The sequence below is a fragment of the Neodiprion virginianus genome, chromosome 4, assembly GCF_021901495.1.
Source record: "Neodiprion virginianus isolate iyNeoVirg1 chromosome 4, iyNeoVirg1.1, whole genome shotgun sequence".
Lineage (NCBI taxonomy): Eukaryota > Metazoa > Arthropoda > Insecta > Hymenoptera > Diprionidae > Neodiprion > Neodiprion virginianus.
The window spans coordinates 5,411,050-5,431,368 of record NC_060880.1 but is presented as its reverse complement, the minus strand read 5'-3'; the positions used below and the strand labels follow the sequence as shown (position 1 = coordinate 5,431,368).

Here is a 20,319-nt window from a genome sequence, read left to right as displayed (position 1 = left end):
TTTTTTTTTTAACGGTCTAATAACAAGTTTTTGACTTATTTCATCTCTAAAAATGTCAAGTCCTTAATTCAACACTAGTCCTTATTGAATCTGTTCTTTGTGTCCGTAGGATCCGGCATGCCTTCAAGCCTATCGGCCTCTACAGTAGGAAACATTGCCACTGGATGAGGACCAGTTAAAAGGTGCGGAGGTCCAACCACATATGCACTGAGTTGTTGCGTCTTGATTGTTTCGTAATAGCGTTGCAGGTACGTACAAGTTAGGTGCATGCGATAATTGCGAACAATTACGTAAATGAACGCTGTCTGAAACGTTGGACAAAATCAGGATTAAATCAGATAAGAACAAGATGATTAATTCACGTGTTTAGTTCGTCGTGCGATTACGTTTCAATCGTTCGTGAATGTAATCACGGTAATCTTTCATTACCTCTGCCAATAGCCTTCCCAATCCTTTTCCCTCGTGTTTTTTTGGTACTTCTACGGCATACATGTCCAATACCCGATCATTTTGTTTGTAAAGAAGTACCGCACGATCTGATGAAGTAGAATAAATAAATTGAGCTGAAAGCTACTGATGTCGGCAATACTTTGTTATGAGTTTTTAATGAATGATTATTTGAATTGAGTGCCGAGTAGCTGCCGACGAAATTATAATCCAAGGTGATGTGAGCAGTACGTTATTTATTGATAAGAAAATACAACTTCTCGTACAACTAAAAACAACTGACGAACATGATTGATCGGAGATGAGAATTGGTAATGCAGTAATCGAACACTCGTTAATTGAAAACTAAGGTATACCATTTGGGTGTAGCTTCACGTAGAATACACCAGGATCATGGTTAACACCGTACAAGTACCTTAAGCCGATCGGTCGTATCGCTGACTTAATTCGAGCAGTAATTAAGGTACTAAGCCGAAGCATGTGATTGGAATTTTGTTGTCTTGTGATTTACTGCGATTTATCGCTACCGCAGGATAACCCTACTGGCTGAGTGGCTTCATCTTCTTCGATGATAATTCAATTTCAGCTTAGAAAAAGCCAGATAGTTCCACGCGTTGTAAAACTTTGTTCGGCGAGTCAGTTATCAACGATAACGGACTTACAGTTAAGCAACGCTTTAGACAACCAACTGAATCCCTATCAAGGCATCCTGGCCAATGGCGTCGCGTTGCTAGGCAACGGAAGGCTATGCTTGTAACACGTGCTTCCACGCTTTGGTGAAGGGGACCACTTTGCTCATAAAAGAGGCCATTTTCGTCTAGAGTGGCCATTTTGAACAAATATTTCTCTGTAATGTAACGCACCGTCCGTAACCGAGACTGTATTACGGTCTTTCAAATAAATCGAAAACAATTGCACCGAGTGAATTTTGGAGTTAATTATAATGAAATATGTTCACAAATCCAAATCATTAGTAAAATTAAAAAAACTGAAAGACATGAGTCGCCGCATTTCATGTATTGATTGATTGATTGATTGACGTCTATCAGAATTTCAATGAATATCGTTGATTCAATTGTTCCCGCGAGTAATCCAGCTAGAATAAACATGAAATGTCAAAATTTGTTCGCTCTTACAACAGTAATTGTTGGAAAAACCATAAATAAGGGGTATAGGTACATATATTATGTTACTGAGATACGACAGAAACGCCGTCATTAAATTCATGCTGAGGAGTTCATTTCAAAATGAAAACGATATATTTTTGGTTTAAATTATTATTTTTTCATTTACAGCTGATGTCGCCCAATTCTCAAGCTTTCGTCGGTTGAATAATCTTACCTACGGCTGACACTCCGCAATCTACAGAGGATCAGCGAACGTCCAACGGCCGTTATCTTCTCGAGAAGCTTCGATTAGTTAAGCCATTCAGCGTTGTTGAAAATTAAAATTTAGTAGCTGTGACCAGTATCAATTACAACGAAGCATCGTGATTTCTGTGATAATAGTCAAATTTTGAAACAAATGGACAGATGTGCGATCCGTTGAAATAAATGCTTTTGTTCATTTCACCAACGTACATCAGACTTCACAAGAGACTCCGTGGCGCAACGGTAGCGCGTCTGACTCCAGATCAGAAGGTTGCGTGTTCAAATCACGTCGGGGTCAAGGGAAATTTTTTTTTTCTTTTTTCTTTAGCCATGAAATTTACATTGGCAGTTCGCACTGCAATCGAGGGTATTAAAGTAATTACTTCTGTTGAACTTTAACTTTGGAAGACGGTAGAATGGAATGAGAATCGTTTCCAGAATTACAAAAATTTCACGTTGTGTACATCGAGAAATAAAAATGAAGCAGGAAATTTCTTCAGACTAATTGTAAAATAAAAACGTTTGATTGTTGCATGCGGAACAATGAAGATCCTTATGTCAGAGCCTGGCTGAGTGCTCCAAATACCACGTCAATTTCTACACGTTCCTATAGACGAGTACATAGAAATGGGGAGACGATTGAAGTTGACAAAATGAAACAGCCCTTTTTTCTCTGAGGTCTGATTGGAAACGAGCAAAAACAGCTACTAATGAATAAATCTATCTTGTGCAATTTATAAAAATTATGTATTAATTGATATAACTGGAGTGATTGAAAGTGAGTATTGCATTAAGCTTGATATAATGAAATAAAGTGAAGATCAGATCGACGTAATTTTTGTTTAATCCTACCATAACTATGGGCATATCAGGCCGAATACACAGTAGAAAGGATGTAAGTTGTATGGTGATCCGGAAAAACTGCCGCCTGTTGAATTTATTGTGTAGTTTGCGAAGACCGCGATTGCTGAGAAATTGAAATGGCAAGAACCATTATGGGTACAGTTCACTTATGTGAGAAAAATGAAGCCAGAATAATGAAAGACGTGAAACATTGGAACGATGAAACCCAGCCGCACCAATCCTTCGATTCGAATATCCCAGTTCTCCATCCATAAACTAGTAACTCACTTGAGTGAGATGCCATGATTGGATGAGTACAAACACTCTGAGCTTTGATATTGAACAAAAGAAATGTTGGCATCAAAATTACATAGCAAGAGAGACGAAACCCTTTGGATTATTTTCAATATTTCGATGACTTTGAGAGATGATGGAATAAAATTTCCGATGCTCTGTATCGACATCATTTTGCGAGAAGGATCGATTGCACTCAGTCTGAATACGCTGCGATTAGATAATGAAAGAGTACGGCTGAAATACATAAAATTTGGGACAGATTCTTGAGGAGGTGGAAAATAATCACAAATTTACAATTCGGCAGTTTTATTTTTTACGATATAACTCGATTATAGGCCAAGTGTTTGAGTGTGAGTGTGCAGTAATTTGACAAATTACGAAGTAACATAAGAGTGGATGGCAAAGGGTACAGATATTCGGTTGAGCATTTAATAAAAAGTCTAGGTAATTATATATTAGTAGTGAAGATAGATGTGAAGTAGGTATACAACGTTTTGAGCACAATAAGATCAATAATTTTTCGTATAGTTACGGACATAGTCCTGTAAGAATAGCCGGAATTTCGGCTTGCGTACAGGATTAGAACACCTCTACGAGCTACGATGCGTCTTGAATATGCCTGTCGTGTATTAACGCTATTAGGGGAAGACATGTATTGACATAAATAAAGAATGAATATTCACAAAAATTTTCTTTTTGAATTTCCTCAACTGTGGGTCGCATGCTCTGTTGAATCTCTTCCTAGCACTCGAAAGGGCCTAGTGAGTCTGTAACAGATCATGTCGACCGATTCTAAAATGATGTTTATGTGCTGAAAAGAGTAGGGCTGGCATGGTGAGGTTTTTGGTGAAACTTCTGACTGCATCGAACTATGCAAGGATGATTTGAGAATGAACCATACGAACCTGATTGTACAAGAGGGACAGATTGACCGCGGTCAGTATACACTACGACCAACGGATCGAGAAATACAGCCAAAAAGCGAGGGATTTTTTACGCTATTTCGCTGCTGTTGGTCCTACAATCTGATCGCTGTGTTTTTTGAGCTCCTGGTGGTACAATGAGTCTGGAAAGAGTCGTACAAATCAAATCTGAAACCAAACATTTTCGGTGAAACATTTGGCAAAAAAGTAAGGCTAACCCCTATGCATTTTTGGAAGAATTTTCGCTATTTTGAAAAGTGCTGAAATAAATTCTTTGATGCACTGTTCCGACGTAATGTTGAGAATGAGAACGATTGAGCGCGGTAGCAATACGCTGCGAGCAACGTACGAAGAGTTAGGAGCGAAAAACGAGAACCTGAATTTTCGACATTTTTCAGCTGGTGCTTTTTCGATCGTAACTTCTTTGCTGTTGATCCCAGGATACTCTCGCTATGTTTTCTAAGTTCCTGGGGGTCCAATTAGTCATAAAAGGCTCATAACAAACGAATCTGAGACCAGAAGTTTTTTGCCCAAAAAAAAAGTAAGGCTAACCCCTTTGCATTTTTGGCAAAAATTTTCGCGATTTTGAAAAGTGTTGAAATAAATTCTATCTGGCACCATTCCGACGTAATTTTGCCGAAGAAAACGATTGAGCTCAGTCCCAATACGCTGCGAGCAACAGATGAAGAGTTACGGCCAGAAAACGAGAACCTGAGTTTTCGACATTTTTGAGCAGCTGGTTTTTCGTTCGTAATTTCTCTCCTGCTGATCCCACGTCATTTTCGCTGCGTTTTCTGAGTTCCTGGGTGTCCAATGAGTCAGGTAAGGGTCATTCAAATCGAATCTGAGACCAGAAGTTTTTTGCCCAAAAAAAAAGTAAGGCTAACCCGTTTGCATTTTTGGCGAAAATTTTTGCGATTTTGAAAAGTGCTGAAATGAATCCTATCTGGCTCTATTCCGACGTAATTTTGCCGGGGAAAACGATTGAGCGCAGTCCCAATACGCTGCGAGCAACGGATGAAAAGTTACGGCCAGAAAACGAGAACCTGAGTTTTCGACATTTTTCAGCAGCTGGTTTTTCCTTCGTAACTTCTCTCCTGGTGATCCCACGCCCTTTTCGCTGCATTTTCTGAGTTCCTGGGCGTCCAATTATTCTGGTGAGGGTCATTTAGATCAAATCTGAGACCAAAAGTTTTTTGCCCAAAGAAAAAGTAAGGCTAACCCCTTTGCATTTTTGGCGAAAATTTTCGCGATTTTGGAAAGTGCGGGAATAAATTCTATCTGGCACTATTCCGACGTAATTTTGCCGGGGAAAACGATTGAGCGCAGTCCCAATACGCTGCGAGCAACGGATAAAAAGTTACGGCCAGAAAACGAGAACCTGAGTTTTCGACATTTTTCAGCAGCTGGTTTTTCCTTCGTAACTTCTCTCCTGGTGATCCCACGTCATTTTCGCTGCGTTTTCTGAGTTCCTGGGTGTCCAATTAGTCGGGTAAGGGTCATTTAAATCGAATCTGAGACCAAAAATTTTTTGCCCAAAAAAAAAGTAAGGCTAACCCCTTTGCATTTTTGGCGAAAATTTTCGCGATTTTGAAAAGTGCTGGAATGAATTCTATCTGGCACTATTGCGACGTAATTTTGCCGGGGAAAACGATTGAGCGCAGTCCCAATACGCTGCGAGCAACGGATAAAAAGTTACGGCCAGAAAACGAGAACCTGAGTTTTCGACATTTTTCAGCAGCTGGTTTTTCCTTCGTAACTTCTCTCCTGGTGATCCCACGTCATTTTCGCTGCGTTTTCTGAGTTCCTGGGTGTCCAATTAGTCGGGTAAGGGTCATTTAAATCGAATCTGAGACCAAAAATTTTTTGCCCAAAAAAAAAGTAAGGCTAACCCCTTTGCATTTTTGGCGAAAATTTTCGCGATTTTGAAAAGTGCTGGAATAAATTCTATCTGGCACTATTTCGACGTAATTTCGCCGGGGAAAACGATTGAGCGCAGTCCCAATACGCTGCGAGCAACGGATAAAAAGTTACGGCCAGAAAACGAGAACCTGAGTTTTCGACATTTTTCTGCAGCTGGTTTTTCCTTCGTAACTTCTCTCCTGCTGATCCCACGCCCTTTTCGCTGCGTTTTCTGAGTTCCTGGGTGTTCAATTAGTCAGGTAGGGGTCATCTGAATCGAATCTGAGACCAAAAGTTTTTTGCCTAAAAAAAAAAGTGAGGCTAACCCCTTTGCATTTTTGGCGAAAATTTTCGCGATTTCGGAAAGTGCTGGAATAAATTCTATCTGGCACTATTCCGACGTAATTTTGCCGGGGAAAACGATTGAGCGCAGTCCCCATACGCTGCGAGCAACGGATAAAAAGTTACGGCCAGAAAACGAGAACCTGAGTTTTCGACATTTTTCAGCAGCTGGTTTTTCCTTCGTAACTTCTCTCCTGGTGATCCCACGTCATTTTCGCTGCGTTTCCTGAGTTCCTGGGTGTCCAATTAATCGGGTAAGGGTCATTTAAATCGAATCTGAGACCAAAAGTTTTTTGCCCAAAAAAAAAGTAAGGCTAACCCCTTTGCATTTTTGGCGAAAATTTTCGCGATTTTGAAAAGTGCTGGAATAAATTCTATCTGGCACTATTTCGACGTAATTTCGCCGGGGAAAACGATTGAGCGCAGTCCCAATACGCTGCGAGCAACGGATAAAAAGTTACGGCCAGAAAACGAGAACCTGAGTTTTCGACATTTTTCTGCAGCTGGTTTTTCCTTCGTAACTTCTCTCCTGCTGATCCCACGCCCTTTTCGCTGCGTTTTCTGAGTTCCTGGGTGTTCAATTAGTCAGGTAGGGGTCATCTGAATCGAATCTGAGACCAAAAGTTTTTTGCCTAAAAAAAAAAGTGAGGCTAACCCCTTTGCATTTTTGGCGAAAATTTTCGCGATTTCGAAAAGTGCTGGAATAAATTCTATCTGGCACTATTCCGACGTAATTTTGCCGGGGAAAACGATTGAGCGCAGTCCCCATACGCTGCGAGCAACGGATAAAAAGTTACAGCCAGAAAACGAGAACCTGAGTTTTCGACATTTTTCAGCAGCTGGTTTTTCCTTCGTAACTTCTCTCCTGGTGATCCCACGTCATTTTCGCTGCGTTTCCTGAGTTCCTGGGTGTCCAATTAATCGGGTAAGGGTCATTTAAATCGAATCTGAGACCAAAAGTTTTTTGCCCAAAAAAAAAGTAAGGCTAACCCCTTTGCATTTTTGGCGAAAATTTTCGCGATTTTGAAAAGTGCTGGAATAAATTCTATCTAGCACTATTCCGACGTAATTTTGCCGGGGAAAACGATTGAGCGCAGTCCCAATACGCTGCGAGCAACGGATAAAAGGTTACGGCCAGAAAACGAGAACCTGAGTTTTCGACATTTTTCAGCAGCTGGTTTCTCCTTCGTAACTTCTCTCCTGGTGATCCCACGTCATTTTCGCTGCGTTTTCTGAGTTCCTGGGTGTCCAATAAGTCGGGTAAGGGTCATTTGAATCGAATCTGAGACCAAAAGTTTTTTGCCCAAAAAAAAAGTAAGGCTAACCCCTTTGCATTTTTGGCGAAAATTTTCGCGATTTTGAAAAGTGCTGGAATAAATTCTATCTGGCACTATTCCGACGTAATTTTGCCGGGGAAAACGATTGAGCGCAGTCCCAATACGCTGCGAGCAACGGATGAAAAGTTACGGCCAGAAAACGAGAACCTGAGTTTTCGACATTTTTCAGCAGCTGGTTTTTCCTTCGTAACTTCTCTCCTGGTGATCCCACGTCATTTTCGCTGCGTTTTTTGAGTTCCTGGGTGTCCAATTAGTCGGGTAAGGGTCATTTAAATCGAATCTGGAACCAAAAATTTTTTGCCCAAAAAAAAAGTAAGGCTAACCCCTTTGCATTTTTGGCGAAAATTTTCGCGATTTTGAAAAGTGCGGGAATAAATTCTATCTGGCACTATTCCGACGTAATTTTGCCGGGGAAAACGATTGAGCGCAGTCCCAATACGCTGCGAGCAACGGATAAAAAGTTACGGCCAGAAAACGAGAACCTGAGTTTTCGACATTTTTCTGCAGCTGGTTTTTCCTTCGTAACTTCTCTCCTGCTGATCCCACGCCCTTTTCGCTGCGTTTCCTGAGTTCCTGGGTGTTCAATTAGTCAGGTAGGGGTCATCTGAATCGAATCTGAGACCAAAAGTTTTTTGCCTAAAAAAAAAAGTGAGGCTAACCCCTTTGCATTTTTGGCGAAAATTTTCGCGATTTCGAAAAGTGCTGGAATAAATTCTATCTGGCACTATTCCGACGTAATTTTGCCGGGGAAAACGATTGAGCGCAGTCCCCATACGCTGCGAGCAACGGATAAAAAGTTACAGCCAGAAAACGAGAACCTGAGTTTTCGACATTTTTCAGCAGCTGGTTTTTCCTTCGTAACTTCTCTCCTGGTGATCCCACGTCATTTTCGCTGCGTTTCCTGAGTTCCTGGGTGTCCAATTAATCGGGTAAGGGTCATTTAAATCGAATCTGAGACCAAAAGTTTTTTGCCCAAAAAAAAAGTAAGGCTAACCCCTTTGCATTTTTGGCGAAAATTTTCGCGATTTTGAAAAGTGCTGGAATAAATTCTATCTAGCACTATTCCGACGTAATTTTGCCGGGGAAAACGATTGAGCGCAGTCCCAATACGCTGCGAGCAACGGATAAAAGGTTACGGCCAGAAAACGAGAACCTGAGTTTTCGACATTTTTCAGCAGCTGGTTTCTCCTTCGTAACTTCTCTCCTGGTGATCCCACGTCATTTTCGCTGCGTTTTCTGAGTTCCTGGGTGTCCAATAAGTCGGGTAAGGGTCATTTGAATCGAATCTGAGACCAAAAGTTTTTTGCCCAAAAAAAAAGTAAGGCTAACCCCTTTGCATTTTTGGCGAAAATTTTCGCGATTTTGAAAAGTGCTGGAATAAATTCTATCTGGCACTATTCCGACGTAATTTTGCCGGGGAAAACGATTGAGCGCAGTCCCAATACGCTGCGAGCAACGGATGAAAAGTTACGGCCAGAAAACGAGAACCTGAGTTTTCGACATTTTGCAGCAGCTGGTTTTTCCTTCGTAACTTCTCTCCTGGTGATCCCACGTCATTTTCGCTGCGTTTTCTGAGTTCCTGGGTGTCCAATTAGTCGGGTAAGGGTCATTTAAATCGAATCTGAGACCAAAAGTTTTTTGCTCAAAAAAAAAGTAAGGCTAACCCTTTGCCCTTTGCATTTTTGGCGAAAATTTACGCGATTTTGAAAAGTGCTGGAATAAATTCTATCTGGCACTATTCCGACGTAATTTTGCCAGGGAAAACGATTGAACGCACTCCCAATACGCTGCGAGCAACGGATAAAAAGTTACGGCCCGAAAACGAGAACCTGAGTTTTCGACATTTTTCAGCAGCTGGTTTTTCCTTCGTTACTTCTCTCCTGGTGATCCCACGTCATTTTCGCTGCGTTTTCTGAGTTCCTGGGTGTCCAATTAGTCGGGTAAGGGTCATTTAAATCGAATCTGAGACCAAAAGTTTTTTGCCCAAAAAAAAAGTAAGGCTAACCCCTTTGCATTTTTGGCGAAAATTTTCGGGATTTTGAAAAGTGCTGGAATGAATTCTATCTAGCACTATTCCGACGTAATTTTGCCGGGGAAAACGATTGAGCGCAGTCCCAATACGCTGCGAGAGACGGATAAAAGGTTACGGCCAGAAAACGAGAACCTGAGTTTTCGACATTTTTCAGCAGCTGGTTTCTCCTTCGTAACTTCTCTCCTGGTGATCCCACGTCACTTTCGCTGCGTTTTCTGAGTTCCTGGGTGTCCAATTAGTCGGGTAAGGGTCATTTAAATCGAATCTGAGACCAAAAGTTTTTTGCCCAAAAAAAAAGTAAGGCTAACCCCTTTGCATTTTTGGCGAAAATTTTCGCGATTTTGAAAAGTGCTGGAATAAATTCTATCTGGCACTATTCAGACGTAATTTCGCCGGGGAAAACGATTGAGCGCAGTCCCAATACGCTGCGAGCAACGGATGAAAAGTTACGGCCAGAAAACGAGAACCTGAGTTTTCGACATTTTTCAGCAGCTGGTTTTTCTTTCGTAACTTCTCTCCTGGTGATCCCACGTCATTTTCGCTGCGTTTTCTGAGTTCCTGGGTGTCGAATTGGTCGGGTAAGGGTCGTTTAAATCGAATCTGAGACCAAAAGTTTTTTGCCCAAAAAAAAAGTAAGGCTAACCCCTTTGCATTTCTGGCGAAAATTTTCGCGATTTTGAAAAGTGCTGGAATAAATTCTATCTGGCACCATTCCGACGTAATTTTGCCGGGGAAAACGATTGAGCGCAGTCCCAATACGCTGCGAGCAACGGATAAAAAGTTACGGCCAGAAAACGAGAACCTGAGTTTTCGACATTTTTCAGCAGCTGGTTTTTCCTTCGTAACTTCTCTCCTGGTGATCCCACGTCATTTTCGCTGCGTTTTCTGAGTTCCTGGGTGTCCAATTAGTCGGGTAAGGGTCATTTAAATCGAATCTGAGACCAAAAGTTTTTTGCCCAAAAAAAAAGTAAGGCTAACCCGTTTGCATTTTTGGCGAAAATTTTCGCGATTTTAAAAAGTGCTGGAATAAATTCTATCTAGCACTATTCCGACGTAATTTTGCCGGGGAAAACGATTGAGCGCAGTCTCAATACGCTGCGAGCAACGGATAAAAGGTTACGGCCAGAAAACGAGAACCTGAGTTTTCGACATTTTTCAGCAGCTGGTTTCTCCTTCGTAACTTCTCTCCTGGTGATCCCACGTCATTTTCGCTGCGTTTTCTGAGTTCCTGGGTGTCCAATTAGTCGGGTAAGGGTCATTTAAATCGAATCTGAGACCAAAAGTTTTTTGCCCAAAAAAAAAGTAAGGCTAACCCCTTTGCATTTTTGGCGGAAATTTTCGCGATTTTGGAAAGTGCTGCAATAAATTCTATCTGGCACTATTCCGACGTAATTTTGCCGGGGAAAACGATTGAGCGCAGTCCCAATACGCTGCGAGCAACGGATAAAAAGTTACGGCCAGAAAACGAGAACCTGAGTTTTCGACATTCTTCAGCAGCTGGTTTTTCCTTCGTAACTTCTCTCCTGGTGATCCCACGTCATTTTCGCTGCGTTTTCTGAGTTCCTGGGTGTCCAATTAGTCGGGTAAGGGTCATTTAAATCGAATCTGAGATCAAAAGTTTTTTGCCCAAAAAAAAAGTAAGGCCAACCCCTTTGCATTTTTGGCGGAAATTTTCGCGATTTTGGAAAGTGCTGGAATAAATTCTATCTGGCACTATTCCGACGTAATTTTGCCGGGGAAAACGATTGAGCGCAGTCCCAATACGCTGCGAGCAACGGATAAAAAGTTACGGCCAGAAAACGAGAACCTGAGTTTTCGACATTCTTCAGCAGCTGGTTTTTCCTTCGTAACTTCTCTCCTGGTGATCCCACGTCATTTTCGCTGCGTTTTCTGAGTTCCTGGGTGTCCAATTAGTCGGGTAAGGGTCATTTAAATCGACTCTGAGACCAAAAGTTTTTTGCCCAAAAAAAAAGTAAGGCTAACCCCTTTGCATTTTTGGCGAAAATTTTCGCGATTTTGAAAAGTGCTGGAATAACTTCTATCTGGCACTATTCCGACGTAATTTCGCCGGGGAAAACGATTGAGCGCAGTCCCAATACGCTGCGAGCAACGGATAAAAGGTTACGGCCAGAAAACGAGAACCTGAGTTTTCGACATTTTTCAGCAGCTGGTTTCTCCTTCGTAACTTCTCTCCTGGTGATCCCACGTCATTTTCGCTGCGTTTTCTGAGTTCCTGGGTGTCCAATTAGTCGGGTAAGGGTCATTTAAATCGAATCTGAGACCAAAATTTTTTTGCCCAAAAAAAAAGTAAGGCTAACCCCTTTGCATTTTTGGCAAAAATTTTTGCGATTTTGAAAAGTGCTGGAATAAATTCTATCTGGCACTATTCCGACGTAATTTTGCCGGGGAAAACGATTGAGCGCAGTCCCAATACGCTGCGAGCAACGAATAAAAAGTTACGGCCAGAAAACGAGAACCTGAGTTTTCGACATTTTTCAGCAGCTGGTTTTTCCTTCGTAACTTCTCTCCTGGTGATCCCACGTCATTTTCGCTGCGTTTTCTGAGTTCCTGGGTGTCCAATTAGTCGGGCAAGGGTCATTTAAATCGAATCTGAGACCAAAAGTTTTTTGCCCAAAAAAAAAGTAAGGCTAACCCCTTTGCATTTTTGGCGAAAATTTTCGCGATTTTGAAATGTGCTGGAATAAATTCTATCCAGCACTATTCCGACGTAATTTTGCCGGGGAAAACGATTGAGCGCAGTCCCAATACGCTGCGAGCAACGGATAAAAGGTTACGGCCAGAAAACGAGAACCTGAGTTTTCGACATTTTTCAGCAGCTGGTTTCTCCTTCGTAACTTCTCTCCTGGTGATCCCACGTCATTTTCGCTGCGTTTTCTGAGTTCCTGGGTGTCCAATTAGTCGGGTAAGGGTCATTTAAATCGGATCTGAGACCAAAAGTTTTTTGCCCAAAAAAAAAGTAAGGCTAACCCCTTTGCATTTTTGGCGAAAATTTTCGCGATTTTGAAAAGTGCTGGAATAACTTCTATCTGGCACTATTCCGACGTAATTTCGCCGGGGAAAACGATTGAGCGCAGTCCCAATACGCTGCGAGCAACGGATAAAAGGTTACGGCCAGAAAACGAGAACCTGAGTTTTCGACATTTTTCAGCAGCTGGTTTTTCTTTCGTAACTTCTCTCCTGGTGATCCCACGTCATTTTCGCTGCGTTTTCTGAGTTCCTGGGTGTCCAATTGGTCGGGTAAGGGTCGTTTAAATCGAATCTGAGACCAAAAGTTTTTTGCCCAAAAAAAAAGTAAGGCTAACCCCTTTGCATTTTTGGCGAAAATTTTCGCGATTTTGAAAAGTGCTGGAATAAATTCTATCTGGCACTATTCCGACGTAATTTTGCCGGGGAAAACGATTGAGCGCAGTCCCAATACGCTGCGAGCAACGGATAAAAGGTTACGGCCAGAAAACGAGAACCTGAGTTTTCGACATTTTTCAGCAGCTGGTTTTTCCTTCGTCACTTCTCTCCTGGTGATTCCACGTCATTTTCGCTGCGTTTTCTGAGTTCCTGGGTGTCCAATTAGTCGGGTAAGGGTCATTTAAATCGAATCTGCGACCAAAAGTTTTTTGCCCAAAAAAAAAGTAAGGCTAACCCCTTTGCATTTTTGGCGAAAATTTTCGCGATTTTGAAAAGTGCTGGAATAAATTCTATCTGGCACTATTCCGACGTAATTTTGCCGGGGAAAACGATTGAGCGCAGTCCCAATACGCTGCGAGCAACGAATAAAAAGTTACGGCCAGAAAACGAGAACCTTAGTTTTCGACATTTTTCAGCAGCTGGTTTTTCCTTCGTAACTTCTCTCCTGGTGATCCCACGTCATTTTCGCTGCGTTTTCTGAGTTCCTGGGTGTCCAATTAGTCGGGTAGGGGTCATTTAAATCGAATCTGAGACCAAAAGTTTTTTGCCCAAAAAAAAAGTAAGGCTAACCCCTTTGCATTTTTGGCGAAAATTTTCGCGATTTTGAAAAGTGCTGGAATAAATTCTATCTAGCACTATTCCGACGTAATTTTGCCGGGGAAAACGATTGAGCGCAGTCCCAATACGCTGCGAGCAACGGATAAAAGGTTACGGCCAGAAAAAGAGAACCTGAGTTTTCGACATTTTTCAGCAGCTGGTTTCTCCTTCGTAACTTCTCTCCTGGTGATCCCACGTCATTTTCGCTGCGTTTTCTGAGTTCCTGGGTGTCCAATTAGTCGGGTAAGGGTCATTCAAATCGAATCTGAGACCAAAAGTTTTTTGCCCAAAAAAAAAGTAAGGCTAACCCCTTTGCATTTTTGGCAAAAATTTTTGCGATTTTGAAAAGTGCTGGAATAAATTCTATCTGGCACTATTCCGACGTAATTTTGCCGGGGAAAACGATTGAGCGCAGTCCCAATACGCTGCGAGCAACGGATAAAAAGTTACGGCCAGAAAACGAGAACCTGAGTTCTCGACATTTTTCAGCAGCTGGTTTTTCCTTCGTAACTTCTCTCCTGGTGATCCCACGTCATTTTCGCTGCGTTTTCTGAGTTCCTGGGTGTCCAATTAGTCGGGTAAGAGTCATTTGAATCGAATCTGAGACCGAAAGTTTTTTGCCCAAAAAAAAAGTAAGGCTAACCCCTTTGCATTTTTGGCGAAAATTCTCGCGATTTTGAAAAGTGCTGGAATAAATTCTATCTAGCACTATTCCGACGTAATTTTGCCGGGGAAAACGATTGAGCGCAGTCCCAATACGCTGCGAGCAACGGATAAAAGGTTACGGCCAGAAAACGAGAACCTGAGTTTTCGACATTTTTCAGCAGCTGGTTTCTCCTTCGTAACTTCTCTCCTGGTGATCCCACGTCATTTTCGCTGCGTTTTTTGAGTTTCTGGGTGTCCAATTAGTCGGGTAAGGGTCATTTAAATCGAATCTGAGACCAAAAGTTTTTTGCCCAAAAAAAAAGTAAGGCTAACCCCTTTGCATTTTTGGCGAAAATTTTCGCGATTTTGAAAAGTGCTGGAATAAATTCTATCTGGCACTATTCCGACGTAATTTCGCCGGGGAAAACGATTGAGCGCAGTCCCAATACGCTGCGAGCAACGGATGAAAAGTTACGGCCAGAAAACGAGAACCTGAGTTTTCGACATTTTTCAGCAGCTGGTTTTTCTTTCGTAACTTCTCTCCTGGTGATCCCACGTCATTTTCGCTGCGTTTTCTGAGTTCCTGGGTGTCGAATTGGTCGGGTAAGGGTCGTTTAAATCGAATCTGAGACCAAAAGTTTTTTGCCCAAAAAAAAAGTAAGGCTAACCCCTTTGCATTTTTGGCGAAAATTTTCGCGATTTTGAAAAGTGCTGGAATAAATTCTATCTGGCACTATTCCGACGTAATTTTGCCGGGGAAAACGATTGAGCGCGGTCCCAATACGCTGCGAGCAACGGATAAAAGGTTACGGCCAGAAAACGAGAACCTGAGTTTTCGACATTTTTCAGCAGCTGGTTTTTCCTTCGTCACTTCTCTCCTGGTGATTCCACGTCATTTTCGCTGCGTTTTCTGAGTTCCTGGGTGTCCAATTAGTCGGGTAAGGGTCATTTAAATCGAATCTGCGACCAAAAGTTTTTTGCCCAAAAAAAAAGTAAGGCTAACCCCTTTGCATTTTTGGCGAAAATTTTCGCGATTTTGAAGAGTGCTGGAATAAATTCTATCTGGCACTATTCCGACGTAATTTTGCCGGGGAAAACGATTGAGCGCAGTCCCAATACGCTGCGAGCAACGAATAAAAAGTTACGGCCAGAAAACGAGAACCTGAGTTTTCGACATTTTTCAGCAGCTGGTTTTTCCATCGTAACTTCTCTCCTGGTGATCCCACGTCATTTTCGCTGCGTTTTCTGAGTTCCTGGGTGTCCAATTAGTCGGGTAGGGGTCATTTAAATCGAATCTGAGACCAAAAGTTTTTTGCCCAAAAAAAAAGTAAGGCTAACCCCTTTGCATTTTTGGCGAAAATTTTCGCGATTTTGAAAAGTGCTGGAATAAATTCTATCTAGCACTATTCCAACGTAATTTTGCCGGGGAAAACGATTGAGCGCAGTCCCAATACGCTGGGAGCAACGGATAAAAGGTTACGGCCAGAAAACGAGAACCTGAGTTTTCGACATTTTTCAGCAGCTGGTTTCTCCTTCGTAACTTCTCTCCTGGTGATCCCACGTCATTTTCGCTGCGTTTTCTGAGTTCCTGGGTGTCCAATTAGTCGGGTAAGGGTCATTTAAATCGAATCTGAGACCAAAAGTTTTTTGCCCAAAAAAAAAGTAAGGCTAACCCCTTTGCATTTTTGGCAAAAATTTTTGCGATTTTGAAAAGTGCTGGAATAAATTCTATCTGGCACTATTCCGACGTAATTTTGCCGGGGAAAACGATTGAGCGCAGTCCCAATACGCTGCGAGCAACGGATAAAAAGTTACGGCCAGAAAACGAGAACCTGAGTTTTCGACATTTTTCAGCAGCTGGTTTTTCCTTCGTAACTTCTCTCCTGGTGATCCCACGTCATTTTCGCTGCGTTTTCTGAGTTCCTGGATGTCCAATTAGTCGGGTAAGAGTCATTTGAATCGAATCTGAGACCGAAAGTTTTTTGCCCAAAAAAAAAGTAAGGCTAACCCCTCTGCATTTTTGGCGAAAATTCTCGCGATTTTGAAAAGTGCTGAAATAAATTCTATCTGGCACTATTCCGACGTAATTTTGCCGGGGAAAACGATTGAGCGCAGTCCCAATACGCTGCGAGCAACGGATGAAAAGTTACGGCCAGAAAACGAGAACCTGAGTTTTCGACATTTTTCAGCAGCTGGTTTTTCCTTCGTAACTTCTCTCCTGGTGATCCCACGTCATTTTCGCTGCGTTTTCTGAGTTCCTGGGTGTCCAATTAGTCGGGTAAGGGTCATTTAAATCGAATCTGAGACCAAAAGTTTTTTGCCCAAAAAAAAAGTAAGGCTAACCCCTTTGCATTTTTGGCGAAAATTTTCGCGATTTTGAAAAGTGCTGGAATAAATTCTATCTAGCACTATTCCGACGTAATTTTGCCGGGGAAAACGATTGAGCGCAGTCCCAATACGCTGCGAGCAACGGATAAAAGGTTACGGCCAGAAAACGAGAACCTGAGTTTTCGACATTTTTCAGCAGCTGGTTTCTCCTTCGTAACTTCTCTCCTGGTGATCCCACGTCATTTTCGCTGCGTTTTCTGAGTTCCTGGGTGTCCAATTAGTCGGGTAAGGGTCATTTAAATCGAATCTGAGACCAAAAGTTTTTTGCCCAAAAAAAAAGTAAGGCTAACCCCTTTGCATTTTTGGCGAAAATTTTCGCGATTTTGAAAAGTGCTGGAATAAATTCTATCTGGCACTATTCCGACGTAATTTCGCCGGGGAAAACGATTGAGCGCAGTCCCAATACGCTGCGAGCAACGGATGAAAAGTTACGGCCAGAAAACGAGAACCTGAGTTTTCGACATTTTTCAGCAGCTGGTTTTTCTTTCGTAACTTCTCTCCTGGTGATCCCACGTCATTTTCGCTGCGTTTTCTGAGTTCCTGGGTGTCCAATTGGTCGGGTAAGGGTCGTTTAAATCGAATCTGAGACCAAAAGTTTTTTGCCCAAAAAAAAAGTAAGGCTAACCCCTTTGCATTTTTGGCGAAAATTTTCGCGATTTTGAAAAGTGCTGGAATAAATTCTATCTGGCACTATTCCGACGTAATTTTGCCGGGGAAAACGATTGAGCGCAGTCCCAATACGCTGCGAGCAACGGATAAAAGGTTACGGCCAGAAAACGAGAACCTGAGTTTTCGACATTTTTCAGCAGCTGGTTTTTCCTTCGTCACTTCTCTCCTGGTGATTCCACGTCATTTTCGCTGCGTTTTCTGAGTTCCTGGGTGTCCAATTAGTCGGGTAAGGGTCATTTAAATCGAATCTGAGACCAAAAGTTTTTTGCCCAAAAAAAAAGTAAGGCTAACCCCTTTGCATTTTTGGCGAAAATTTTCGCGATTTTGAAAAGTGCTGAAATAAATTCTATCTGGCACTATTCCGACGTAATTTCGCCGGGGAAAACGATTGAGCGCAGTCCCAACACGCTGCGAGCAACGGATGAAAAGTTACGGCCAGAAAACGAGAACCTGAGTTTTCGACATTTTTCAGCAGCTGGTTTTTCCTTCGTAACTTCTCTTCTGGTGATCCCACGTCATTTTCGCTGCGTTTTCTGAGTTCCTGGGTGTCCAATTAGTCGGGTAAGGGTCATTTAAATCGAATCTGAGACCAAAAGTTTTTTGCCCAAAAAAAAAGTAAGGCTAACCCCTTTGCATTTTTGGCGAAAATTTTCGCGATTTTGAAAAGTGCTGGAATAAATTCTATCTAGCACTATTCCGACGTAATTTTGCCGGGGAAAACGATTGAGCGCAGTCCCAATACGCTGCGAGCAACGGATAAAAGGTTACGGCCAGAAAACGAGAACCTGAGTTTTCGACATTTTTCAGCAGCTGGTTTCTCCTTCGTAACTTCTCTCCTGGTGATCCCACGTCATTTTCGCTGCGTTTTCTGAGTTCCTGGGTGTCCAATTAGTCGGGTAAGGGTCATCTAAATCGAATCTGAGACCAAAAGTTATTTGCCCAAAAAAAAAGTAAGGCTAACCCCTTTGCATTTTTGGCGAAAATTTTCGCGATTTTGAAAAGTGCTGGAATAAATTCTATCTAGCACTATTCCGACGTAATTTTGCCGGGGAAAACGATTGAGCGCAGTCCCAATACGCTGCGAGCAACGGATAAAAAGTTACGGCCAGAAAACGAGAACCTGAGTTTTCGACATTTTTCAGCAGCTGGTTTTTCCTTCGTAACTTCTCTCCTGGTGATCCCACGTCATTTTCGCTGCGTTTTCTGAGTTCCTGGGTGTCCGATTAGTCGGGTAAGGGTCATTTAAATCGAATCTGAGACCAAAAGTTTTTTGCCCAAAAAAAAAGTAAGGCTAAGCCCTTTGCATTTTTGGCGAAAATTTTCGCGATTTTGAAAAGTGCTGGAATAAATTCTATCCGGCACTATTCCGACGTAATTTTGCCGGGGAAAACGATTGAGCGCAGTCCCAATACGCTGCGAGCAACGGATAAAAAGTTACGGCCAGAAAACGAGAACCTGAGTCTTCGACATTTTTCAGCAGCTGGTTTTTCCTTCGTAACTTCTCTCCTGTTGATCCCACGTCATTTTCGCTGCGTTTTCTGAGTTCCTGGGTGTCCAATAAGTCGGGTAAGGGTCATTTAAATCGAATCTGAGACCAAAAGTTTTTTGCCCAAAAAAAAAGTAAGGCTAACCCCTTTGCATTTTTGGCGAAAATTTTCGCGATTTTGAAAAGTGCTGGAATAAATTCTATCTAGCACTATTCCGACGTAATTTTGCCGGGGAAAACGATTGAGCGCAGTCCCAATACGCTGCGAGCAACGGATGAAAAGTTGCGGCCAGAAAACGAGAACCTGAGTTTTCGACATTTTTCAGCAGCTGGTTTCTCCTTCGTAACTTCTCTCCTGGTGATCCCACGTCATTTTCGCTGCGTTTTCTGAGTTCCTGGGTGTCCAATTAGTCGGGTAAGGGTCATTTAAATCGAATCTGAGACCAAAAGTTTTTTGCCCAAAAAAAAAGTAAGGCTAACCCCTTTGCATTTTTGGCGAAAATTTTCGCGATTTTGAAAAGTGCTGGAATAAATTCTATCTAGCACTATTCCGACGTAATTTTGCCGGGGAAAACGATTGAGCGCAGTCCCAATACGCTGCGAGCAACGGATAAAAAGTTACGGCCAGAAAACGAGAACCTGAGTTTTCGACATTTTTCAGCAGCTGGTTTTTCCTTCGTAACTTCTCTCCTGGTGATCCCACGTCATTTTCGCTGCGTTTTCTGAGTTCCTGGGTGTCCGATTAGTCGGGTAAGGGTCATTTAAATCGAATCTGAGACCAAAAGTTTTTTGCCCAAAAAAAAAGTAAGGCTAACCCCTTTGCATTTTTGGCGAAAATTTTCGCGATTTTGAAAAGTGCTGGAATAAATTCTATCTAGCACTATTCCGACGTAATTTTGCCGGGGAAAACGATTGAGCGCAGTCCCAATACGCTGCGAGCAACGGATAAAAAGTTACGGCCAGAAAACGAGAACCTGAGTTTTCGACATTTTTCAGCAGCTGGTTTTTCCTTCGTAACTTCTCTCCTGGTGATCCCACGTCATTTTCGCTGCGTTTTCTGAGTTCCTGGGTGTCCGATTAGTCGGGTAAGGGTCATTTAAATCGAATCTGAGACCAAAAGTTTTTTGCCCAAAAAAAAAGTAAGGCTAAGCCCTTTGCATTTTTGGCGAAAATTTTCGCGATTTTGAAAAGTGCTGGAATAAATTCTATCTGGCACTATTCCGACGTAATTTCGCCGGGGAAAACGATTGAGCGCAGTCCCAATACGCTGCGAGCAACGGATAAAAAGTTACGGCCAGAAAACGAGAACCTGAGTTTTCGACATTTTTCAGCAGCTGGTTTTTCCTTCGTAACTTCTCTCCTGGTGATCCCACGTCATTTTCGCTGCGTTTTCTGAGTTCCTGGGTGTCCAATAAGTCGGGTAAGGGTCATTTAAATCGAATCTGAGACCAAAAGTTTTTTGCCCAAAAAAAAAGTAAGGCTAACCCCTTTGCATTTTTGGCGAAAATTTTCGCGATTTTGAAAAGTGCTGGAATAAATTCTATCTAGCACTATTCCGACGTAATTTTGCCGGGGAAAACGATTGAGCGCAGTCCCAATACGCTGCGAGCAACGGATG

At 42.3% G+C, this 20,319-nt stretch overlaps 1 protein-coding gene and 1 non-coding gene across 2 annotated transcripts; one reads left to right on the top strand and one right to left on the bottom strand.

The window, feature by feature from the left end:
- Window positions 1-74: 74 nt before the first annotated feature.
- LOC124302348 (protein NATD1) lies at window positions 75-1,165 on the bottom strand. The gene is made up of 3 exons (XM_046758459.1): window positions 804-1,165; window positions 430-536; window positions 75-305 (listed from the first exon to the last, which is right to left on the bottom strand). The coding sequence occupies exons 1-3, from the start codon at window positions 925-927 to the stop codon at window positions 75-77; spliced, it is 462 nt and encodes a 153-aa protein (XP_046614415.1). The 5' UTR covers window positions 928-1,165.
- An 878-nt stretch (window positions 1,166-2,043) lies between these two features.
- Window positions 2,044-2,115, top strand: Trnaw-cca (transfer RNA tryptophan (anticodon CCA)). The gene has a single exon. It is a non-coding gene; the product is annotated as a tRNA-Trp (tRNA).
- Window positions 2,116-20,319: the final 18,204 nt, after the last annotated feature.